General features: G+C 43.0%; 1 protein-coding gene across 5 annotated transcripts in view; it reads left to right on the top strand.

The window, feature by feature from the left end:
- The window catches only part of MCMDC2 (minichromosome maintenance domain containing 2), a 73,056-nt gene that overhangs the window by 5,255 nt on the left and 40,294 nt on the right, over positions 1 to 27,507 (top strand). For 3 of the 5 annotated variants that reach the window (XM_085851081.1, XM_085851080.1, XM_085851083.1), the window contains exons 5-10: positions 2,774 to 2,896; positions 10,113 to 10,220; positions 12,285 to 12,413; positions 13,649 to 13,883; positions 14,103 to 14,308; positions 25,447 to 25,610. In XM_085851081.1, the coding sequence (XP_085707207.1) occupies positions 2,774 to 2,896; positions 10,113 to 10,220; positions 12,285 to 12,413; positions 13,649 to 13,883; positions 14,103 to 14,308; positions 25,447 to 25,610 (965 nt within the window). Of the gene's footprint in view, positions 1 to 22; positions 993 to 2,773; positions 2,897 to 10,112; positions 10,221 to 12,284; positions 12,414 to 13,648; positions 13,884 to 14,102; positions 14,309 to 25,446; positions 25,611 to 27,507 lie in introns of those variants that run through there. The other 2 variants (XM_085851084.1, XM_085851082.1) reach the window with 2 other exon arrangements.

The following is a 27,507-nucleotide window of genomic DNA, read 5'->3' as shown; positions in this document are numbered from 1 at the left end:
ATGTACAAATTTACATAAGATGTGACATTTATACAAATATAACAAACATGAAAGAAAAGAAATTATATTCTGATAATCTACATATGCGACATCATTTCAAATAATCTGCATTTAACAACTTAAACGGTTTTGTGCCATTGACAGTTCAGATACCATGGATATACAGTATACATGTATAAATATTATGGCAAACCACCCAGAATAAAGCTTGCCAAGAAACTGTTTCAGCAGTACTGGATCTGCCTTCAGGCAGAACACCAGAGGAAGTACTATAATTAAAAAAAAAAAATTTTTAAAGAAAAAGAAGGCGCTTCCAACCAAAGTAAAAAACTAGATAGACTCCGCTAATTTGAGCAAAAAAGCGAGAGCAGACGGTCTCAGGCAACATTTCGCCGGCTTTATCAGGCACAGTAGATGCTATTGAATCTATAGAATCCTCAATAGATTATATTGTGCCTGATGAAGCTGGCTGTGAAGCCGACGAAACGTTGCCCAAAGCCGGCGAAACGTTGCCCGAGGCCGGGTCTGCTCTTGCTTTTTTGCTCAAATTAGTGGAGTCGATCTAGTTTTTTACTTTGGTTGGAAGCACCTTCTTCTTCTTTAAAAATGTGTAATCCCAACTGCCCCAATCTTATACAAACTATAACGAATGCTTATGGAGTGCAAACCTGGAAGCTTTGCCACCTGTTCGTGAAGTCCCACAAGCGACGTGCCATGGAGTATCTGCATCTGTGATTTAACCACATCTGCCTCAAAGAAAACATGCTACCTTGCTCACTGAGGTTTCGACCCCCGGTGGAGAGCTTCGAGGCAAACAACATAATGCGAGCCACGGGTTTTCGTTTTCTGAGACTCAGAATTAAGGATGGACATCGCAGACTTTGACACCTTAGAGGATGGAGAAATTTTACAGGAGAAACTTTGCAGAATCGTGGATGGGGCTCTGTTTGAATGCCTCCTCGGAATGACAGCAGACCGAGTGATGGCGACACGTGAGTCTGTTACACACACACACACACACACACACACACACACACACACACACACACACACACACACACACACACACACACACACACACACACACACACACACGGAAACTGGACAAACCGTACAGAATTGTCTCCACACCACAAGGCATTTTTCGCATTCAGGGCCTGGTGGGGCGTGGCCACGACTGCTATGGACCAATGGGGAAGCTTGATTTCGCTAACAGCCCCGGTTAATCCAATTTCTGGCTCCTTCCCTCGTCCGGGCTCATAATAAGAGTTAATGTGGCTCATTCGGAGCAATACGCAGTTGGCAGATCACCAGGGACAGAGAGAACTCGCCAAGGAGCAGAAGATGACGGAACGAGCTGGGAGCAGAACTCAACACACCTTGCCAGACATCAGACCTCGCTGGGAAGACAGACGGCCCAAGGAAGACAAGCTTCGACACTGAGTGAGGGGCGCCACGAGTCTGTGGGATCATGCGCTACTGCTGTGATCTGGGGCTGCTCTTGTTCAATCGACACTCATTAAGGCTGCATCCCACAGCGACACTTGCACATACAGATTCTTACACGATTACGATAGTCTTTTCTCTCACACATCCTTCTTCTACCATCGATCTCTCGTCTACCATGGACACAAGAGAGTAATCAACTTATAATCAAGCCCGACAAACTTCTTTTCAGGGAAGGATCCAAGAGCGAGCTAAAAGGGCAAACCAAACTGACCTGCACATCACATTTTTCCTCTTACACTATGCCACATCCCACATTGCATGACACTTGCATTTCTCAAACACATACCCTAGACACCCTCAGTATTTCTCCCTCCTCCCCTTTCCTAACGGTTCTAGGCTGCGCAGGTCTGCCGGCCACACAAGGTATTGTGAGGTCATTAAATCCTCAACTGTTTCTTTCTATCTGGGCTATCTCTAATTTTCATCGGGGTTTTGTGCGTGCGTGCATGCGTGTGTGATGGCACCTGCCATAGCGTAAGTTAAGACTGTGTAAGAACTATTGGAATAACTCTGCACTGTGTCTTTTGTGGTATTGTTTGCCTTTTACCGCACCCCACAAATTCCTTGCTTTCCCTGCTGTACATTTGCAATAAATCCATTCACTGTGCCACCTAACTTTCCTCGCATTCTGGGTTAAATAAATGTGTTGTTAGAAATGTTCCCAGTTCGTTCGTGTCTTTTCCTCCATTGGTCCAGCATGGCCTGCACCCTAGCTTAGCCAGGACGTTATTCCCCAATAATCTATTCAATAGCTGGTACGTACTTGGCAGCTCCGCTTGGCTGCACCTGATCTGGTAAGTAATCTGAATTATGCAAGTACGTACCGAGGGCATGATCCATGTTAAGGAGGTCACATGTCCTGAGGTAAACGGTTGTTTGACGGAGGACCCGAAGTCACTTGGTCAAGTTATTGGTGTTCGCGGTCGATTAGCGACCATTCGTGACACAAAGTTATCCGTGAGCGACGACCTGCAATTCCCGGTGCGTCCAGAGAGGAACCCGAGACAGCCCCTCCCTCGTGGTTCCCCCGTGACGCCGGCACCTTGACATTATGAATATGGCAGGGCCTGCATTATCTACATCATCTTTAATCTCATTAAAAGTGTGTTATGAACACTGAAATTACATGTGTGAATATATCAGGCATTATGTGCATGTACAGTTGTGTTATTACATTGCTTTAACTGCATTGGTAAGGTACAAATACTGTTAATTCCTTATTTTGGATTATTAGATCAACCTGGTACTGAAATGACATTTTCAGGTAACTACCACCTCAGAGTGCATGTACCAGGAGCCAGCGAAACCACAGTCGTGCGCAGCGATTTTAGCTGTTCCCTGTGTGCCTCTACCCTCAAGGAAGACATGAAGTACCGCACCTTAGGAGGTTTGATTAGTTTTAAAATACCACATTCCCAAGGGCGAGTTTGTGAAATATTGCATATAAAAGGGAGTTATATAATGACAAGCCGGTAGGCGACGAGGGATTCGCTAGGATCAAAGCGCTGGATACGATGCTTTTCATTCTGACCGATCCACCGACGAAGATTCATTGCCAAGACGTATTGGTTCACATGCAATTGTTCCTCTGCCTGTCAAGATTTTTCCGATTGCGTATTTTGCCAACTGGCACTCCTCATAAAAAATGACGGTAAATAGACACCCTATTTTTGAAGGACTACCATTTGAAAAATAATCGGTTTGCTGGTTTGTGCTGTGGAGCCTCGCGTTGCGCGCGCACACACACACACACACACACACACACACACACACACACACACACACACACACACACACACACACGGAAAACCCGATAAGCTTCTCTCAATGCTCTTGTTTGACCACACCTCCTGAGCCACACAATATTTTTCATAAGCCACACCCACTTTCCATAAGCCACGCCCACTTTCCTACGCCACTCCCACTTTAAATAATAAATAATTGGAGGTGGTGTGTGGGTGGGGGATCGTTTACGGTAAATAAATAAATAATTGGAGGTAGTGTGTCGGGAGGAGAATCCGAAATGGTAAATAAATAATAATTGGAGGTTGTGTGTGGGTGGTGGAATCATTTTCGGTAAAGAAATAAATAATTTGAGGTGGTGTGTGGGTGGGGAATCGTTTTCGATAAATAAATAAATTATCGGTTTGCTGGTTTGTGCTGTGGAGCCTCGCGTTGCAGACACACACACACACACACACACACACACACACACACACACACACACACACACACACACACACACACACACACACAGACGGAAAACCCGATAAACTTCTCTCAATGCTCTTGTTTGACCACACCTCCTGAGCCACACAATATTTTTCATAAGCCACGCCCACTTTCCATAAGCCACGCCCACTTTAAATAATAAATAATTGGAGGTGGTGTGTGGGTCGTGGAATCGTTTTCGGTAAATAAATAAATAATTGGAGGTGGTGTGTGGGTCGTGGAATCGTTTTCGGTAAATAAATAAATAATTGGACGTGGTGTGTGGGTCGTGGAATCGTTTTCGGTAAATAAATAAATAATTGGAGGTGGTGTATAGGTGGAGAATCGTTTTCGGGAAATAAATAAATAATTAAAGGTGGTGTGTGGATCATGGAATCGTTTTCGGTAAATAAATAAATAATTGGAGGTGGTGTGTGGGTGGGGATTCGTTTTCGGTAAATAAATAAATAATTAAAGGTGGTGTGTGGGTCGTGGAATCGTTTTCGATAAATAAATAATTGGAAATGGTGTGTGGGTGGGGAATCGTTTTCGGTAAATAAATAAATTATTGGAGGTGGTGTGTGGGTGGGGAATCATTTTTGGTAAATAAATAAATTCTCGGTTTGCTGGTTTGTGCTGTGGAGCCTCACATTGCAGACACACACACACACACACACACACACACACACACACACACACACACGGAAAACCTGATAAACTTCTCTCAATGCTCTTGTTTGACCACACCTCCTGAGCCACACAATATTTTTCATAAGCCACGCCCACTTTTCATCAACCACGTCCACTTTCCCTAAGCTCCGCCCACTTTCCTGAGCCCCTCATAAAAAATGACGGTGAATAGACACCCGATTTTTGAAGGACTACCATTTGCAAAATAAAACCTCAATCAAAAATCGGCTCGAGTAAAATTTTCTAAATATCTTCAAGTGTTTAATTCCGAAGTCTCGCTTCTCTTCATTCAAAACTGAAGGACAAGTATTGAAAATACTGTACGCGGTTTTTCGGCCACTGCACAGCAACAGGTGGTTGCTCGGCAACGAAATTCAAACGCGCACATTCCGAACAAATACTGCACATGTTGGCAAAGTTTCATCGAAATCGGTTGGCTGGTTCGTGCTGTGGAGCCTCGCGTTGCAGACACACATACACACACACACACACACACACACACACACACACAGACAGAGGGAAAACCCGACAATTAGGGATATCTAGCAGAAATAGCGAATCCAACAGTTAGAGCTGACATTGCATACTATGTCTATATGAGGGTTTTGACGAAACGGCAAATTTCACGTGAAGGCCTAACGCTGAGGCCACCAATGTGGCATTCTTTTATTTAGAGGTTGTGGGTTCAAATCCAACTGAAGGAGGTAGTCATTTATTTCATTGGATTAGATCTTTTTAGAAACTAAGTTAATCTCATGAATATTTGCAATTTATTGGATTGCCGGCAACGTGGCCGAATTCCAAATTCCTGCCCTAATCTTAGTCGAACATCAGGCCTGGCTAGCCGGTTCGTGAAAGACTTGGGCCAAGCTTCCCCCAACCAACCCCACAAGAATGTGGGAATAATTGTGGCCGTCAAAGAAGAAGAAGAAGAAGGTGGTAAAAACCAACATAATCTCAATGACTCAGAGAGAGTGGTGTGCCTACCCCAATGATCTGATTTATCTACACTTTTTTAGATCCTCGTGGAGGATCTCTAAGTCTTACTCACGTTGTTGTTCTTGTGGACTTTTTTGTTTCACAGCCGACAGTTTTCATCGAAACTTCCTGAAACTTGGTGTATATATGTAAAAATACCCTGCGCAGACAGTAACCATCTCCGATTTTGAAAATTCCTCCCAGAAAAAAAGTTATGACGTCAAAATATCTCTGCTAATGGAAATCGCCTAAAAAAATTATCTCCGGAACGAGGCAAGCTTTTTTAATTGTGTTTGCGGGAATCGAACAGGGCATTAGCAGAGATTAATTACTGCACATATGATGCATCACTATGACGTCATGTCAATTTTTATGACGTCATTCCTATTTTTTGACTTTTTGTTTCACAACCCAGAGTTTTCATCGGATCTTCGTGAAACTTGCCATGTATATGCAGAAAGCCCACGCACAGGCGATAACCATCTCCCATTTTGGAAATTATTCCGAGAAAAAAAAGTTGACGTCATAATATCGCCGTTAATGGAAATATCAGGTCAGGTATGGGAGCATGTGCCAGAACAGCGCGTCGCTACGTCCACTTTCCACCGGTACTCCAGGGGCCTCCGTCTGGCCTTCCCCCAGGCAGATGCCAGGCCCATCCCTATCTCTTTGAGATGCTGGTCAACCTGCTGCAACCACGAGGCACGTGGTCGGCCCATTGGCCTCCTCCACTCACGAGACTCCCTCGCTGAGAGAATCTAGTGAGCAAGATCAGCATCAGGAAAACGAGCTACATGTCCATACAACTGCAACTGACGCTCACGGACCATGCAGGTAACAAATCTCATCCGAGTCTCTCTCAGTAACCGCTCGTTGGACACAAAATCTGGCCAACGATACCCAAGGATTCTCCGAAGAGACCTGGTACCAAAGGAATTAAGTCTCCGTCTCAGATCCTTGGTCAGAGTCCAAGTCTCGCATCCATAGAGCAAGACTGGAAGCACCAAGGAGCTGAAGACTCAGACTTTCGTCCTCCCGCACAGGTACCGGCAGCGCCACACCCCATTATCCAGTGAATCCATGACTCCCCAGGCCCAACCCAGACGTCTATTGACCTCTGACTCACAGCCAGCAGAGACATGAATATCACTGCCAAGGTAAGTGAATCTCTCCACGACCTCAACATCCTCACCACAAACAGACACAGACAGGACAGCAGCATCCAAAATGTCATTGAAAGCCTGGATCTTAGTTTTGACCCAAGAAACCCGTAATCCCAGCGGCTCCGACTCCTCATTCAGCACCTCGAGGGCCCCCCAAAGGATATCTAAAGTCTCCGCAAAGATGACTGCGAAATCAAGGTCCGAGATCTTGACATTCCCAAACGATGCACTGCAGCTTGATCTTTCCGACATCCTCCCTAAAATCCAGTCCATACAAGTGCTGAAAAGTGTGGGGGCCAGTACACTTGGCCAGTATACTTGACGAACTCCAGTAACAACTGGAAATAAGTCAGAGATGGTACCACCACACGTCACAGCACTCTCAGTACCAGAGTAAAGTTCAGACATCAGATTGATCAGTTTTGGTGACACCCCACGAAGACCAAAATTCCTCCAGAGGGCATCCCGATTCCCTGAATCAAACGCTTTACTGAGATAAACATAGGCTGCAAGCAGCCCCTGCCGAAACTCTCGTCTGCATTCGGTGAGGACACGAAGAGCAAGGATACGGTCAATCGTTGACCTCTTTGGTGTAAAGCCTGACTGCTCGACGCTGGTGCTCAAGCAGATGGTAGCGAGTGTGGGTACCCACACATATACCCACACAAACCATATACCCACACACCACCTCTCCTTCCTTTTGCAGAGAGGGACAACAAGGCCCTTCTTCCAATCAGTTGGGATGATGCCTGTGTTCCAGGCAGAGCACAAAACTGCATGCAATGACACGAGTGCAGCATTTCCACCAGCCTTGAGAAGTTCAGCATGGATGCCACAGATCCCTGGAGCTTTACCCCGTTTCAACCAGTTCACTGCAGCCCGTGTTTCCACAAGCGAAGGTGGACCACAGTTGATTGGAGGGTCAGCAACAGGGATTGTAATACCCTTGACGTCCAACTTGACAGCTGGGGGATCAGCCTGGTACAACCGCTCAAAGTAACCGGCCCAGCGGGCCTTCACTTCAGAATCCTCTGTCAAGAGCCTACCACTCTCTGCTCTAACTGCAGTGCTCCGAAGGATGGGCTTGGATGAACGCAATGTGCGAATTCCCCTGTAAGAGGGACGATAATCACCTGTCCACAGGTGATGCTCTACCCCCTCACAGATTCCTCGCACATAGGCCTCCTTGTCCACCTTTAGTGCACGTACAGTTTTACGCCTCAGCTCCCTGAACAGCTCAGCTCTGCCATTCAGCCTGGCCCTGCGACTCTGGTCAATGGTATCCAGTGTCCCTTGAGAGACAAAATTCTTCTTTGCCCTGCGGTGAGTTCCAAGACATCCACCGGCAACATCAAGGACGGTGGTCTTGAAGGCACTCCACAACTCTTCAGGACCCTCCAAAGCACCCAGACACCCCAAATGTCCACTCAGCCTGTTCGCAAACTCCTCAGCTACTCTCTCTTCCTTGAGCTTGCCAACATCCAGCCTAGGCTGGGATGATACCATTCTCCAGGATTTAAGGTACAGCTTTAGAGTTGCTACAACAAGCCGGTGGTCAGTATTGAGGAACTGAGCACTCCGGTAGACCCTGCAGTTCTGGATCATCCTCCAGCGACCGTCAACGAGGACATGGTCAATCTCCTTTGCCACACCGCCAGCGTTGGAATACCAAGTCCAGCGATGAGCTTGTGGGTGCTGAAACCATGAACCAGCCACCCTAAGTCCATGACTTCTTGCAAAGTCAAGGAACTTAGTGCTATTCTGGTTCATAGTTCCTGACCCATGGGGACCAACACATCTCTCAGAAACCATCCCTATCACCTCCAGTCGATGCATTGAAATCCCCCAAGTCTAGAAGTGTATCTCGTCTGGGGCACTGATCAACCACAGACTCGAGCGTGGCGTAGAATGTGTGCTTCACGGTGAGGTCACTCACCTCAGTCGGAGCATAGACAGAGACCAGGGAGATGACACTTAAGGAGTGACGAATCCTTTGTCTCATAATACGCTTGTTGACCAGTGTTACCTCAATTATCATTGGGGTCAGCTTATTGGACACAGCCACAGCAACTCCTTGAGTATGGTAACCATCAGAGCGACCAGACCAATAGTAGGTGTAACCACCCACCATTATCTCACCGCAATCCGGTCTCCGAACCTCAGAGAGTGCTGCAATACCGATGTCCAAACGCTTGAGCTCAGATGATAACAGAGACAGGTGTTCATCCTCTCTTAGGGATAGGACATTCCAGGCACCCACCCGAAGAGACCGCCTCAGGTTAACCCAAGGAGACCGCCGTCTGGTGGACGACACCTCAGCACCACTCCGACACACTCTCCCGCAATCTGACCCAGGGATGTTACCCCGTGGTTTCCCTCCTTTCATCAAAGATTGGGGTCCTGGAGGCTTTGCCCCAATCCCGTCATCCGGTGAGCTGCCCTGCGAAGGGAAGCTGCACAGGAGGTACTTCCACGGAGTGGGTTTTCAGATTTTTTTGCGTTTTTGTGTTTTGCGGAATGAAGGGTTTTACGGTGGCCAGAGTGCAAATCCTGCCACCAACCTCCTTATAAAAAGTAACCCAACTGCAGGAGGATGTCCGCAGACACAGTTGGGCACTAGATATGGATGGCCGTTGGCTCACAAGGAGCTCCTCCGCCCTTTGACAGGTTTTGTTTTTAATCCTGCTAGGTGTCCATATCCAAACACCCTCCTCACCAGAAAACCTGGTGGGGGAGACGGTTTAGTCACCGACAACCCGACCATGGAACAGGTTAGTACAGGTTTACATGGTACCTGTAGCAGGTCACAGATCTAACCTGACCTGACCTGACTTGTATTGGAAATGGAAATCTCCTATACCATTATCTCCGAAACTGGGCAAGCTGTTTGAATTTTGTTTGCGGGAATCAAGCCGGGCATTCGCACAGATAATTTATCGCAAACCTGATACATCACAATGACGTCATATTCGTTTTTATGACGTCATCATTAAGAGGACGAGGATCTTAGCTCATTCGAGCTTGTTTCCATAATTTCCATTTCCATTCATCTTACCAAATCCTATATGCATGAGTATAGTCATAAACTAATATATTCATGTAATTGATGCATTCCCTTTGTCTTAAGAAATGCTCCATTAACAGGTCCCGAAAACCTAAAAATATATATCATGTGGTTTCATCATGAACATTTTACATTTTGGGGGGGTTTGACATATATATATATATATATATATATATATATATATATATATATATATATATATATATATATATATATATATATATATATATATATATATATCAAAATGAGCAGTAAGGAATGGCCATATTGAACTAATTTGTGCACACAAATATTAAAATCATATATATATATATATATATATATATATATATATATATATATATATATATATATATATCTCAAAATGAGCAGTAAGGAATGGCCATATTGAACTAATTTGTGCACACAAATATTAAAATCACATACTACTTGATACAAACCCAAACCATATAAAAATGTTGTTTCCAGAATAATAACTGTATGTCTGTTCTTTGCAGATAAGCAAATTATTGAAGCAACTGACCCATCTGCTTTGAAAGTACTTTCTGGGACATGTACAAGTGCCATCCCAGTCAGGCATCAATCCTTGACGGTATTTCTAAGGGGTAAGAGGAAAGAGTCTGAGAGAGGAAGGTTGGTTCCCCCAGGGAAGTGTCTCCCTCATCTGCAATCCATGACAGGAGTGGTTAGACATGGCGATGTGCATCCCCACTTGGATATTATATCTCCATCCTACCTCGTGGATGGATGAATGATCCTTTCAATGCCATCAGACACATAGGGTTGCCGAGGTAGTTTCATTGACTCGGGTTAAAATCCTGATCGGGTTGCGACTCTGGCTCAGGAAGTGAGGACAGGAATTTGGAATTTGTTCATGGTGCTGGCAATAGCCCACCTATTCTTTGTGAAGGACACCATGGAATCTTTAACGTCCACCAGCTAATCCTGGCAAAAGGGATGCCCAGTTTAACATCCATCCAATGGATGGCACTGATGTTGAAGAATCACCCTACCTGTGAAATACTGGGATGAGAGTTTATAGCTCAGTTGAGATTCAAACTCCATGCTCGAAGGCTTAGAGGTGAGTGTGCATACTTCTAGCTCGGCCATCCTGCCTGCCCATCCTACCTAGTGCCCTCTGTAATGTGTAAATGTACGAGAGGATCAACTAGTTCATAAACAAGAGAAACAGAAAGTAAGGAAATGAAAAATAAACTCTGGGGTAGATGAACAAAGACAAAATAAACATTATGAACACCATCCAGACTCAGTCGTGTCATGGTTCGATTGATCATCCACTCTGAGTCTGGGAGGTTGGTGGTTGAAACCCTGGCCGAGTCATGCCAAAGGCTTAAACATTGGTATGTGCTGCTTCCTTGCTTGACTTTCAGCATTTAAAAGGTTCAGAGCATGGACAATCCCCATAGGTTGGCATCCATGGGGATGAGGAAATTCCTCCATAGGAAATGTCCTACTGAGTGCAGTGATAAGGGTGGCATCATTGTTCTGCTGTTGCTGGTACCCAGAATACCCTGGGAAGTGACAGCACTTCCCCCAATTTCAGTGGCTCTCTCATCTAACAGTCTTGTGTTGTGTCACGTGTGTCCACATGTGTGTGGCAGCTCCACTATGAGCCTTAGATCATGTAAAAAAAAAGAAGAAGAAGAAATCTTGGTGTTTAATTCTTTAAACTTGGAACATCTAAGGGGCCATCTGGGTATTACATACACTGGATAAACTGAGAACAGTATAATGGTATTGGATAAATGAAAAGGAGGGAGAGTGGGAGTATCAGAAAATAAAAATGAAAAGAGTTAAGGGTATCACATCCTTATTATGATACATGGACCAGTGCATATTTGTTTGTTTATTGCACTACTCCTCGTGCAGATTGGGCCAATTATATCCAGACTTGATACATATATAGGATCAGCATGACCCCAATTAGTATATAGGGGTGTTTTTGTTTTTTTTAATCTTTGCCGGTGGTCATGGGGAGAGGTGGCGGGAGGGGAAAGCAAATTCTTTTTGTAAATGTGTATCATGTAGTGCCACTCCAGGTGGGAGAGGGTATTACAAGTCCCTCCCCTTTACAGTACAGTTTTCCAGTGCAGTGAGGTGCTTTGAATTATGCAGCGAGACGTATTTTGGAGAGTAATTTTTGAATTACACGTTTGAATAAGGATAACAACATGACCCACCTGGCTGCTCCCGTAGGGAGTGGGTGCTTCTAGTGGGATGTAATTTGTAGATAGACCCTAAGGAAGTAGTAAAATAGTAATAAATAAAATTTAAAAAAACAAGCCCTTTTAAAAGAATATGTCGCAGCATTGGATAAACAAAAATATATTTTTAAGATTCAAGTAGTGTTAGCGAGCATTCAACATATCTCATGTGTTAACTTTGTGAATGCTCAAGGCTTTCAGATCCGCTTTCAAATGAAAATGACTTTTTTCTTATTATTATTATCCATTATTATTCTGCCGCTACAGACGGACTCTAATTTTTAAAGACTACTTTTCCATTGCATTTCAATTAATACCTAATCGATGAGAGAGAAAGCAGGAAATGATTAAAACAGTGTGGTATATTTTTACTTTTCCAAATCAGGTTTGCAATTTGCATGGAGAAAGGAATGGATGTAATAACTGAGCAAAATGTATTTTTAGATGAGTTGGTGAACGGGGTGCAGTTGGGTGGAACATACACAGTAGTGGGTGTACCGGCCACTGTGGGATTAGGGCAAGATTCATCCTTCTGTGTTGAAGCAAGCAACATCATCCCGTTCAAATCACAAGGTATTACTCACAGAGTAATCGCAGGGTATTACTCATTTTGCACATGAGAGAGCAAGTGCGAGTCGGTAAAGGAGAAATCTTTAAAGCATACTTGTGTCATGGACCACCACTTGAAAGTACAATAAGCAATAGTTTTCAATGTCCCTCATGATCAGTTCCAGACTTTTGCCTTAATCACCCATCATTAGCATTGTGTACATCCACCACTAGGTTGCACCAGATAGTAAGATATACCTCTGGATTCATCCCTATGGCAGCTCTTGAAAACACCATGCAGATTTTCCACTGATTGGTACCACTCAAGTCTAAGGCTCGATGAGATTTGTTGGACTTAACATGCACTTGAGAGGATTTTACTGGCTTGTGTGGTTTCAACTGCATCAGCAGCTATTTCTAATCCCGTGGCAAAGACATTGTTATATCTGTTCTACCTCAAAATATAATTACAAGAGATTACAAGAGAACATATAATTACAAACAGGACGAGTTGTGACACCTTTTGGGTTTTAGATCCGTAGCTGAAAACATCACTTCAGATGAAAAACAAACAAACATCCGTTGTAGTCTTTCGTTGGGAATGTGCAGCTGTGCCACTTATGTAGTGCCCCCTGCATGTTAGACCAGGAATTTAGAATTTGTTCAAGGTGCCGATGATAGCTCGACTACTCTTCACGAAGGACCCGTGGGTATTTTTTTACATCCACCAACTAATGCCGGCAGATGGGACGCCCAGTTTAACATCCATCCGAGGGACGGCATACACATTGATGAATCACCTTGCCTGTGAAACACCAGGATGACAGTTTATAGCTGGGCCGAGATTCTAACCTGGGCGAGACGTCTCAGAGGTGAGTGTACCTCTATGCCATCCTGACAGCCCCTAAATGACCTTTTACATTCACCACCAGCAACCGTTGCTGATACCTGATAGACATGTCCCCAGCTTAATGTACCATCCAATTGATGACGCACTCCTTGATATAATGCCTTGACTGCAAAACACCATGGTGACAGACTGACAGTTGATATTCAGGTTGGAAATCGAACCAAGATGAGACTGCTCAAAGTCAAGTGAACTAGCTCAATTGCAATTGTGTCAGGAACTGCCAGCCCAATCTACAGATTATGTGTAAAAAAAATAAACAGTAGCATTTTTCCTCCTTTTGCATATTCCTCCCTATTTTGAATATTTAATATGTGGATGCCCGTTCCTTAATTCTCTAACCTGAACTCAGGTGGTGGAGCTGTGCCTGTAAGCATGCAGAAGCTTCACGCACAGACCTGGGGTTCTGCATGGGCCTTCACTGGCTGTCTTGCCCAAGCTTTTGCAGGAGAGATTGTACCACCAAGAACAATGTGCACAATAAAGCTAGCCTTACTGCTCAGCCTTGCTGGAACGGGTCATGAAGAACAAACTAAAGACTTTGTGGACTTGCTGATTATAGGGAGAGATACTCTTGTGCTGGACAGGTGAGAAACTTGCAGCCAGGTGTTCTATGATTACGAGCTACATTCACAATACTTCCTTCAGTTTTTGATGGAGAGACATGGTTGTTTTTAAAGATGTAACTTTTATTGGAAAGGTTTTTTTAACTGATAAAGGTGATAAACAATATTTGATAATTTTTCTTACACTTGCTCTAGTTACAGGAAGAAACTACATTATTGAATACACGTTGGTGATTACAGGTTGATGGTGTATGCAGCGGGACTTTCCTGCAGATCTATCCGTCATCAAGCATGCAATGAGATGTTTGGTGTAGTTTCTCAAGACAGCCATGGGACTGGGACAGCCAGCATCCAAGCAGGCTCTATCGTCCTGGCACGTGGGGGCATATGCTTCCTGGGAGACATGAGTCTGTTCAAAAAGGACAAGATATTGGCCCTCCAAAGGAGTAAGTAAAGCAGAAAAATATTAGTACAACTTCAGGTAAGTTGTAGAGCAAGACAATAAAATAATCTCAGGGCTAATTTAGAGATTATCTTCATTGTGGTCATATTCATAAGGTTATGGACCCACCATTTGGAGGGGTTCTGGGCTGAAAGGGTCAAAAACTGTGTGAATAAAGGATCCCAATTGATGATCGAGACAGATAGATAGTCACCCACTTAGAAATTAGTGATGTTCTTACATTTGGAAAAAAACAAAAACATTTTAAGGTTTGCAAAGAAACGAAAGGTAAGTATCGAGTGATGTATAATTACCATAATTTACAGAAATCTTTAAATGTTAATGTTGTGCTTTTATAATAGTCATTAATGTTCAATAAATGATAATAATTGTTGGAAATGGACAAACTTTAACACATCACTGATGATGAAGGTTGTGATACCTTTTTTTTGGTATCCATGTAACCAAAAGGTTACCATGTCACCAAACCACCATGTAACCAAAAGGAGGGGAGGTTAAGACCCCCCCCCACCTAAAACACCCCAGACCCTGATTGTTTTTTTAATGCTGTGAACAAACTTTGGTATGTCACAGGTCATGATGGTTGTAGTGTAAACTGTCCATTTTTATGTTGTAAACTGCAGACTGAAAATTGAGCAAACAATAAGGGCCGAATTTATGAATACTCCTGGCTCTGGGGGGGGGGGGGGGTGTTTGTGTACATGACTCTTTTAGAGCGTTACCCTAATTTTTTTTGTTCTATATGCCAAGACCTTCAAAAAAAGTTTGGGTAACACCTCCAGATCAAGTACATTTTCTCTGTAGGGTCCATCTTGGATTCGCAGTTGGCTACCAGCAAACCATAATTGAACCAAAATGCCCATATTGGGTTTAGATGGAATAAATCATTATTAAGCATCCACAAATTATTAATTTTGATTTACTTCAATTACTTATGCATTGCTTAATACATTTTAGCATGATTTATTCTCTTAAAACTTGGTTCACAGTAGAAAATGACCATATTTTACGTAATTATATTCAAAAATAGCTTTCAACTTGAAAGTAGCTCAAAGTTTGTTGGTCTCTGAATGACTTAATATTGTAAGTAGAGCTATAAAATTTGGCCAAAAGTTTCATTATTAAGTTCTCTGAGCAATTCAGTTTTCATATTCTCACAATGGGGCTATGTGTGATGACCACAGAGCTCATTGTAAACCAAAGTCACCCCTACCCCCAAATGGCCACTTTTGCAGTATTTCATCAAATGCTGATATCTCCTGAATTAAATGCCATGGAAAGTTGATTTTTTTTTATACTAAATATAGGTTATTGACCCCAAGGAATTCATTGGTAACATTTTTGTATTTTTTTGGCTGATCTAATGAGCATAATCCCAAGATTTTCCTCAAAATGACTGCCAAAATAATGAAAAGTAGACATGATTTAACATTGAAGCTTTAATTAATGGTCGAAAACAGTGATGTGCATATGCTTCAATCCTACAGAGACTATATTGAGATAATCATCTTAATTAGATGTAGGGGAACTTGGGGCACAACCACATACCGGGGCAAGGTCAAGTACCAAAAGATTTCCATATTTTATTTCTTGCCATCACACCATGTTTAGAATGATATGGGCTTTTCCTCAATAAAGGTAATACTGTGATGACAATGCTGTTAGGGTCCATTTGACCATGACCCCATTGTTCGAGGCCAATCACCATGTAACCAAAAGATTCCATATATTATTTCCCATTTATTCATAACACATATATGTAACTGAGCCATCAGACCATTTTTTTAAGAAAGATAAGGACATTTTTTTTTTTACAAAGGGAACACTGTTGAGGGTCTATTTGACCTTGAATCCTTCACTCAAGGTCAAATATCAGGTGACCAAATAATTCCCCATATTTGATTTCCTATTAGTGTATAATACATACCTAAGCCCTCAGACCATTTTAAAGTAAATTACAGGGATATGAAAGTCTATGATGTCATTTTGGGGATACCTAAGTGAGGTAAACTATGATGTCACAGTGAGGTTAACTATGATGTCACTTCCTCTTGGCAACTGGATTTTCAAGAAAAAGAAGAGGAAACAAAGCTGCAAACAAAAGGTAAGATTTTAATGGATCACCTTTGATTTTAAGTAAATATAATGGTCAAAAGTTGTAAATGAAATATCAAAGAATAATTGTATCTCTTAAAATGAAATATTTTAAGGAATAATTGTGAAATCTAGATCAAAATATTTAAATTTCAAAGCAAAATGGAGGAATCCCCCATATGGGGGAATCCCCCAATTCTATCTGATCCCCAAAATGAGGGAATCCCCCAATTCTATCTATAAATAGACCAATTGTCTAATGTCATAAAATTTGATCGAGAACACATAGAAATATAAATTAAATGTCAAATCATCCATTTTTACGGGAGAGGAATTGAATGGATTTGGTTTCAAAGACCTTGAATTATGCTTTCAGGGTCAACTATTAGTATTCAGATATTAACTAGGCAATTTGTAAAATATAATAAAACCTGATCTAGAACACATAGAAATATGAATTAAATGTCAAATCATCACATTTTTAAGGGTAAGGAATTGAATGGACTTGGTTTCCAATACCTTGACCTTGGCCTATGTCTTCAAGATCAACTATTATTATGCACATATTAAATGTATCAGCTTGTCAAATCATATCTCAGATACATATGAATATGAAGAAAATGATAAATTATACATTATCAGAAGTTGGGGAAGAATGGAATGGAAACTATCATCAAACTATCATCATGTTTTCTGGCTAAACAATAAAACAACAACAGACCTCCATTAACATGAACACATGTAACATGGGGCACAACCATACATGTAAATGGATGGGGCACAACCACATACCAGTGTGCGATTGTGCCCCAGGCCTGGGACACAACCACACACTGGTATGTGGTTGTGCCTCATCCAGTATAGTTTACATGTATTTACCTGTTATGTCCCTGAGGAGACGGGGGTCATATACGATTGCCAAAATTAAAACTAGCATTGATTCCAAATAGGTAGTTGTCCAATTTACTTTAAGTGTGTGGTTGTGCCTCCAATTCCCAGAGTATGTACAACATGTAGTACTAATAATATCCTATTTTTTTTGAGGGTTGTGAAGAGTTGGATAAAGTGCCAATGATGGAGTCTAACTCTTGTAAAGTCATCTCAAGACCTCTGTTATGATGCAACAAAATGTATTATCTGCCAAAAAGTAGGCGATGATAATACAGCAAGCACAAGCAATGGCTGTAAAAGGATACAGGAAGCCAGCGGCATACGCAATGACCATGTTTCCAAAAGACTGAAGCTTGTTGAAGGAGATGGGTTTTGTTATCATGTGACTAATGAATGTTACAAGAAGTACACTATGAAGACAGTTCTTGACAGAATAAGTAAGAAGAATCTAGTTCAAGGCCAAGACTCATCTTTTTCTCAGCAGAACAAAACTGATGGTAGAAGCTCTCACTCCCAGGAAGTTCGCCACCGACCTAATGCAGATACTACAGCAACAGGATTGCGAGTTGTGAACTGCATTATGATAACAAATTCTACAAACAACTGTGCACAAAATATCGTATAAGTGAATCCAACCGTGCTACGTCTTTTCTTGCTGCAACTAACTTCTTCCAAGATGCCGTCTTCAACCGAACTTGTGATCTTCAAGATCACATTCTGTGTTTGGAGCAGATCTGTATTATCACAATGAGTGCATGACTAAGTACATGTATAAGTATGAGTCACGATCTAAGGACTAACAGCTTGTTTGACTATTTTTGACTAAAATTACGTAAAATATGGTCATTTTCTACTGTGAACCAAGTTTTAAGAGAATAAATCATGCTAAAATGTGTTAAGCAATGCATTACTAATTGAAGTAAATCAAAATTAATAATTTATGGATGCTTACTGATTTATTCCATCTAAACCCAATATGGGCATTTTGGTTCAATTATAGTTTGCTGGTAGCCAACTGCAAATCCAAGATGGACCCTACAGAGAAAATGTACTTGATCTGGAGGTGTTACCCAAACTTTTTTTGAAGGTCTTGGCATATAGAACAAAAAAAAAAATAGGGTGACCCTCTAAAAGAGTCATGTACACAAACACCCCCCCAGAGCCTATACTATATCCACCAACAAGGCCTTCATCAGCAGCTTGATGGAGTAGTGCTCTTACCTCTGGGCTGGATCCCCTGCCTCACATCTTGCTCACCTTGATGATGTAGAAACCAGGGCGATGGTCTTCAAGATCATCCTACCCTACTGCTCCTGGAATCCTTTCATCTGCTCTTCCTGTCTTTAGAACCCTTTAAAACCCATTAGAATTACCCTTTGGAATCCTCTAGAATTACACTTTATTACCCTTTAGAATGAAACATTGTGGGTTAGAAAGGTTCCTCTTCTTCATTTTTGACGGACGGACGGACATGGCCAAATATTTAAGGAGCTACACTGCTTTAAAAAAAAAAAAGCAACTGGAGAATGTTTTTAACATGTTGGAAAATCGAATTGAACGATGTACTGTATCATGAAAGATGCCGGTTATGTTGAAGCCTAAAAATTTGAACTGTATCGAGTAAAATTGATGAATCATGCTTTCATGTAACATTTAAAGTTTGTTTCCATCTTGTGTACATCAAAAGTTATAAAAGTTCAAATTTGCACAAACACTTTATGGACATCCTGCATGTATGGTACGTGTAGTTTTATTCATCACAATTTCTTGCTCAAATAAGTTATATTAATGCAGTGCTTTATTTGAGAATCCGATGTGTTTCGTGACTTCGAAGTTCTCTCCTCCTCAGTTTGTAGTTTAGAAATGTATTTCATTCCAACATTCATTTTAAATCAGTCTATAAATGGGAAGGACTGGCAGCAGCCTCAACTCTCATCTTGAGGTATGCACACTCACCTCTGAGCTGGCCAACTTTGGTTTGAATCCCAGCCCAGCTATAAACTGTCATTCTGGTGCTTCACATATTGTCAGGTCAGGCCAGATCAGATCTGTGACTTGCTGCAGGTACTATGTAAACCTGTCCTAACCTGCTTCATGGTTGGGTTGTCGGTGACGAAACAGTCTCCCCCACCAGGTTTCCTGGTGAAGAGGGTGAATGATATGGACACCCAGCAGGATTAAAAACAAAATCTGTCAAAGGGCGGAGGAGCTCCTTGTGAGCCAACGACCATCCATATCTAGTGCCCAACTGTGTCTACGGACGTCCTCCTGCAGTTGGGTTACTTTTTTTTTTAAGAAGGTTGGGGGCAGGAGTTGCCTCCGGCCACTGTAAAACCCTTCACTCTGCAAAACACAAGAAAAATGCAAAGAAAATTGAAAACCCACTCCGTGTGAGTACCTCCTGTGCAGCTGCCCTCTGCAGGACAGCTTACCTGATGATGGGATTGGGGCAAAGAATGTGGGACCCCCACTCTTTCATGCTAGGAGGAAAACCATGGGGTAACCTTTCCGGGTCAGATTGCAATCGTGTATGCCGGGGTGGTGCTGAAGTGTCGTCCACCAAACGGTGGTCTCCTTGGATTAACCTGAGGCGGTCCCTTCAGGTGGATGTTTGGAATGTCCGATCCCTAAGAGAGGATGATCTCCTGTCTCTGTTATCATCTGAGCTCAAGCATTTGAACATTGGTATTGCAGCACTCTCTGAAGTTCAGAGACCGTATAGTGGCGAGATCATGGCGGGCGATTACACCTACAATTGGTCTGGTCGCTCTGATGGTTACCATGCCCAATGAGTTGCTGTTGCTGTGTCTAATAAGCTGACTCCAATGATACTTGAGGTAACACCGGTCAACGGATGTATTATGAGAGATGAAGGACTCGTCACTCCTTGGGTGTCGTTTACCTGGTCTCTGTATCTTCTCTGACTGAGGCGAGTAATCTCACCATGAAGGACGCATTCTATGCCACGCTCAAGTTTGTGGTTGATCAGTGCTCCAGGCAAGATACTCTTCTCGTCTTGAGGGATTTCAATGCATTGACTGGAACTGATAGGGATGGTTATGAGACATGTGTTGGTCACCATGGGTCTGGAAATGTTAACCAGAATAGCATGAATTTCCTTGACTTTGCAAGAAGTCATGGACTTTGGGTGGCTGGTTCATGGTTTCAGTGCCCAGAAGTTCATCACTGGACTTGGTATTCCAACAGATATGTGGCAAAGGAGATTGAGCATCCACTTGTTGATGGTCTCTGGAGGATGATCCAGAACTGCAGGGTCCACTGGAGTTTTCAGTTCCTCAATACTGACCACAGGCTTGTGGTAGCAACTTTAAGTTTCAGCTTAAATCTGAGAGAATGGTACCATCCCAGCCGAGGCTGGATGTTGGCAAGCTCAAGGATGAGAGGGTAGCTGAGGAGTTTGCAAACAAGCTGAGTGAGGATTTGGGGGTCTGGGTGCTTTGAGGAATGCTGAAGAGTTTTGGAGTGTCTTCAATACTACCATCCTTGATGCTGCCAGTGGACGTCTTGGAACTCACCGGAGGGCGAAGAAGAATTTTGCCTCAAGGGAAACTGGATACCATTGACTAGAGTTGCAGGGCCAGAGCTTAATGGTAGAGCTGAGCTGTTCAGAGAGTTGAGGCATAAAACTGTACGTGCGCTGAGGGTGGACAAGGAGGTCGATGTGCGAGGAATCTGTGGGAGGGGGGAGAACATCACCTGTGGTCACGTGATTCTCTTGTCCTGCTTACAGGGGAATTCACACACTGCGATCATCCAAGTCCATCCCTCAGTGTACTGCAGTTAGAGCAGAGGGTGGTGGGCTCTTGACAGAGGAGTCCAAAGTGAAGTCCTGTTGGGCTGGTTACTTTGAGCAGCTGCAACAGGCTGATCCACCAGCTGTTGAGTTGGATGTCAGGAGTGTTACTATCCCTAATGCTTACCCTCCAATTAACTGTGGTCCACCTTCATTTGTGGAAACACAGGCTGTGATGAACTGGTTGAAATGGGGTAAATCTCCTGGGATCTATGGCATCCATGCTGAACTTCTCAAGGCTGGTGGAAATGCTGTACTCATGTCATTGCATGCAGTTCTCTGCTCTGCCGAGAACACAGTCATCATCCCAACTGACTGGAAGAGGGGTCTTGTTGTCCCTCTCTGGAAAGGGAAGGGTGATCGCCAGGACTGCAACAACTGACAAGGAGTGACGCTGCTCTCAGTGTCGGGCAATGTCTTTGCTTGGATAATTCCTGATCGGGTTCGCCACCATCTGCTTGAGCACCAGCATCCAGAGCAGTTTGGCTTTACACCAAAGAGGTTAACGATTGACCGTATCCTTGACCTTCGGATCCTCACCGAAGGCATATGAGAGTTTCAGCAGGGGCTGCTTGCAACCTATGTTGATCTCTGCGAAGTATTCGATTCAGTGAATCGGGATACCCTCCGGAGGATATTATTGGTGTTCGTGGGGTGCTATTTAATTGATCAATCAATCTAATTTCTGAACTATACTCTGGCACTGAGAGTGCTGTGAAATATGGCGATACCATCTCCGACTTATTTGCAGTTGTTACTGGAGTTCGTCGGGGTGTATTCTTGCCCCACACTTTTCAGTGCTTGTATGGACTGGATTCTGCAGAGGATGTGGGAGAGATCAAGCTGCGGTGCATAGTTTGGGAATGTCAAGATTTCTGACCTTTATTTTGTAGATGATGTAGTCATCTTTGCAGAGACTCTGGATATCCTTTTGTGGGCCATCAACGTGCTCAATGAAGAGTCGGAGCCACTGGGATTATGGGTTTCCTGGGTCAAAACTAAGATCCAGGCTTTCAATGACATCTTGGATGTTGCTATCTGGTCTGTACCTGCTTGTGGCGAGGATGTTGAGGCCACAGAGAGATTCTCTTACCTTGGCAGTGATATTCATGTCTCTGCTGGCAGTGAGCCAGAGGTCGAGAGACGTCTGGGGAGTCATGGATTCACTGGATCATGGGGTGTGGTGCTGTCGATACCTGTGCAGGAAGATGAATGTCTGAGTCTTCAGGTCCTTGGTGCTTCCAGTCTTGCTCTACGCATGTGAGCTTGATCTGACCAGGGATCTGAGATGGGGACTCAATTCCTTTGGTGCCAGGTCTCTTCGGAGAATCCTTGGCTATCGCTGGTCGGATTTTGTGTCCAACGAGCGGTTGCTGAGAGAGACTCGGATGAGATTTGTTACCTGCATAGTCTGTGAGCATCAGTTGCGGCTGTATGGACATGTGGCTCGTTTTCCTGACGTTGGGACTGCTCACCATGTTCTCTCAGTCAGGGAGCCTCGTGAGTGGGGGAGGCCAGTGGGCCGACCACGTGCCTCATGGTTGCAGCAGGTTGACCATCATCTCAAGGAGATGGGGATGGGCCTGGCATCTGCCTGGGGGATGGCCAGACGGATGCCCCTGGAGTACCGGCGGAAAGTGGACGCAGCGACGCGCTGTTCTGGCACATGCTCCCATACCTGACCTGACCTGAGCAATCCTTCTTCTATCCACAATCTTCACTCCCTCCATCCTCCTGACCCAGTTATTTTCATATAACTGACCCTTGATATTCTCCTGACCACCATAAGACTACATTTTCCTCCATGCACACCCATCTGTATCATCCTCTGCACCTCTGCCTCCAAACTTCCATTCTCTGTCACTGTTCGACCTGATACTCAAATCTGCATCCATATCTTCCCTCAAAGCTGATGTTCAGTTCCTTTCTCTGCTGTATGGCCAACATTATCTCGGTCTTCTCCAGGTTCATCCTCAATTAGTCTCTCGAGCACATCCTTGCACTCCTGCATTTCTTGCCCGCTCTACACCACAATAACTCGATCATCTGCATACATCATCTTTCTCAGAATGCCTCCCTTGCTGACCTTCCTGCTCACTAGCTTCATCCCCACAAACAGTTGTGGACTGCACAAACTTCCCTGCCTCAATCCGTTGCTCATGCTGAACTCTTCTGACAACCCATGACCAACTGAAATTATTTCCTTCATTCCCTCATACATACCTTCCACCAATCAAGCTTGTGCTTCCGGTACTCCCATCCATCCAGTGTTGCCATCACTATCTCTTTCGGGACATTGTTGTACATCTTCTTAAGGTCGAAAAACCCAAATACCATTTCACATTGCACCCAAACCACTTCTCCACCAACTGTCTCAGCATAAACATCCCATCCATCATCCCTCTACCCTTTCTAAGCCCCTATTATTCTTTGCCCATCTCCTGCTCCACCCATTTCCTTATCCTCTCATCCAGAATCCTCTCGAGTAACTTCATGACACAACTTAGAAGTGTGATGCTTCGGTACCTTCCCAGATCATTTACGTCTCCCTTCATCTTCCATATTGGATCAATCAGACCGGTCCGCCATTCCTCCTGATTCTTACCCTTTCTCATATATACATTCAACAACCTCTGTCCAACTGACTTCAACTCCTTCCACTGCAATTAGAATCTCCACTCATTTTTAATCAATTCCCGGCACCCTCCACTTCTTCATCTTTAATGCTGTCTGCACCTCAGTCTCCATAATATCCACTACCTTCCACGTACCCTTATACATAGCTCGGGAGCTCCAGCTTGTTGCTTTCTCCAAAGTACAACAGCTCCTGAAGTAGCCTTCCGAGACCTTCATTGCTGCATACCTTTCCATCACTCACTCCTGTCTCAATTCTTAATCACCGTCCCCTCTTCACATACCATTCGCATCCCTGTTTTGGGCCAATTTATTGATAATCTTCCCACCATCTTCATTTTACTTGCTGTATGCATCCGTTTCCACATCATTCCTTGCCTTGTTCACAGCTCTTTGTTGCTTTCTTCTTCTACCCGTATAAGTGCAGTAACCCTGCATCCGGTTGTCCTCCTCTCTCCTTGATCTTCTCCATCCTCTTCCAAACCTTTTTAGCTCGCCTGTTCGAAGAACAGAGAGCTATAGCGATACCCCCGGCGTGAGCGTCAGCGTGAACGTGAACGTGAAAATGTTAAAGTTTTTGGTGCAAGTTATTTAGAAGCTTGCCATTCATTTAATATGTGTACTAGGATGCTGATATTTGGCATTGAGATGGTATTACCCTGTATTACCATTCATGTATTATGTATAATACACATTCATGTATTACCCTGTTTGCGAAACACAAGGGTGCCAGTTCCTTTGGGGTATATTCTTGATGTAGTGAAGTTGAAATTTAAAAAAAATTTCAAATGTTTTAAATTTTTCACCTGTTTTGAACTTAACTATTTTGTAGCACATCAGCGTTAAAGTTTTTGGTGCAAGTTATTTTTTAGAAGCTTGCCATTCATTTAATGTGTACTAGGATGCTGATGTTTGGCATGGAGGTTCCTTTGGGGTATACTATTGGTGTAGTGAAGTTGAAATTAACAAATGATTTTTTAAAAATTTTAAATTTCAACCTAAGATGGTGTCAAAGCCACCCAATGCTCGCCTGTTTATACTAGACGCTTGCCATTCATTTAATATGTGTACTAGTTTACTGATTACAATATACAAATACATATATTGCTTTAAAATTATTTGGATCAGACTTCACTGCAATGCTTTATAAAAAATATTATTAGACTAGTCTTTTAAAAACGATAAATGTATAAACAGGCGAGCATTGGGGTGGCTTTGACACCAACTCTCTTGTTACTAATTGCATTTGCTACTTCCTCCATCTACCACACCTGTTTTCTATTCTTTGCCATTGTACCCTTTCCAGATGTTCTTCCATACACATTTTCTGCAATAACCCCAAAATGACCCTCTGTACTTATTCATCTCCTCCTCCAAGCCTTCAACTTCCTCACCAAGTTCCTTATACTTTTCCTTCCCCTTCTTATACTTTAAAGTGACACCATCTTTGCACTTCCAACACTTGATTGTCTTACGGCCCACACTCTTGACTTCCTTCTTCATACGTCTCCTAACTAATAATAGTGCTATTATTAATTTGAAACGAATATTATAATTATCGACATTATTAGTAATTATTATTGTTTTACGAATTATTATATTGATATCAGGTTTCAAATTAATATTCCGGATAAGCTGTATGAGGTTCGGAAAGAAACACCCTCTTCTCAACCGCCTTTATGCTTCAGTGCTAGAAAGCAGAACCATTGCACTTGGCATCCCAAGGAAGTTTGGAGAAGATGTAGCCCAGGAGATCAGCACACCCATTCAATGTGCCATCTGGGGCATTGATCATCCAAGTACCGTGGCACGTAAAGCCATTTCTAAAGAGGACAATCTAATTGGACTTGGGGTAAGACCACTTCTTCTCTGACCCTAGTGACTGGGATGCATTATAAAACAAGCTATAAATATAGTGTACATTGAGGCATATCAATAATATTTTCTGTTATTTTACAAGTTCAGTTATTCAATTGCATTTATTTATTTGTTTATTTGTATGCAGCCTGTGGCTGCTTGGCTGCGTAATTTTCTGGGGGCGTGGCTGTGCTACTGATGCAAATGTCCCCTGTATCAGTAAGCTGGAACTCATTTTGCCAATCTTGGAAGGATGACAGGCTGAGTCAACCCACCTCGTGTTAATTAAGCAGAACAACAGGAGCTGACTGTTTGGATGGGTGGTTTAAGACGGTTTCTTTCTTCAGACTGATGTGGATTATATTTTCATGGCTGTTCATGCTCATCAACCCACACTTAACAAATGTGGCAAGTATGCGTTGCCTTTCTGTTTCAACTCGTTGAGGGTTGTTTCACATACTTCCTACATTGAACAAAAATAGGTTGGTTTTACAGGTTCATCATCATCATCAAAAATGTACCATACTCCTTACAGAGCATCGGTTTTGCCAAAACAGTTCCTGAGAAAAGGTTATGCTGAGTAGCTTGCAGTTGCCTTTCTAGTCAATCAAAGCAGGAATTTGTGACTTGGCCAAGGTGCTGGCCTTAACTGGACTATTCTTTGGAAAGGCCACAATTGGATATTTAATGTCCACCAATTAATCCCAGCAGATGGGACACTGTTTAACATCCATCCGAGGGACGGCAAACACATTCATGTATTACCCTGTTTGCGAAACACAAGGGTGCCAGTTTATAGGTGGGTCAACATTCAAACCCTGAATAGACAGCTCAGAGCTGAGTGCATACATCACTAAAGGTTAGCAATGACATGAGTGGTTTATACTCATGGACATAGCATGGACGTAATATTAAATTGTACTCATAGTGATTTCACTGTGCATCAAGAAAAATGCTTCCAGTACCAATCACATTACATTGCTCACCTCCACCATTACAATCACCTCCACCAAGATGAACAGTTTACATTTTGTATCGCACTGATTGACCAGATCTGCATCTGGACCTTAACCAAAATCAAATCGGCTTGTTCTTGTCACCTACCTAACTCATCCACCAAGTTTCGTCTGAATCTGTCTGTAAAGTTGAGATATCCTGTTCACAAACAGACAGAGACAGGGGTGAAAATATAACCTCTGTCCAACTTCGGTGGCAGAGGTAACAAACAGATAGGTAGAGGGAACCTGGATACCAAATACATCTAATACACATGAGTGCATGCAAAATAAGTGATGGTTGGCCCAGACTGTGAACCTGTGACCTAACGATCAGTCTCCCCAACTTGAAAGCACCCATTATCTGAACACCCCCTTCTTAAAAATTTATATACAAGATATCTGTAGAAAATTATTTTATTTACCATTGTTTTTTTTTTAATGGAGGCATGGCCACCACAGACAAAAACTAAAAGGGCACTCGGTAGAGCGCATACCTCCGCCACGTAATGCCTGATGCACGAGAACATATCGGGCCCAATAAATACATTTTTGAAATATCAGGCTATGGGATTGTATCGTTTTTGGCCCAATCACTTAATGGTGAAGAGTCACTTAAAAAATTTATCAGATCCGGATTCGGATCTTCACCAAGATTGAATCAAGTCTTCCTTGTCACACACCCAACATGTCCACCAAGTTTCGTCCGAATCTGTCCACAACGTTTTGAGATATCGTGCTATATATCGTTTTTCGCCTTGTCTCAATGGTGAAGAAACACTTTTTAAAAATTATAGTAGTCGGATCCGGATCCGGATCTTAACAAAAATCTTTTCAGTTTGTCCTTATTGCACACCCAACCTGTCCACCAAATTTCATCCAGATCAGTCCACACCC

Source organism: Eptatretus burgeri, chromosome 13 (assembly GCF_056783735.1).
Source record: "Eptatretus burgeri isolate ZD-2024b chromosome 13, Ebu_testis_v1, whole genome shotgun sequence".
Classification (NCBI taxonomy): Eukaryota; Metazoa; Chordata; class Myxini; order Myxiniformes; family Myxinidae; genus Eptatretus; species Eptatretus burgeri.
The sequence above is the reverse complement of the archived record's forward strand: the minus strand, read 5'-3'. Positions and strand labels throughout refer to the sequence as shown.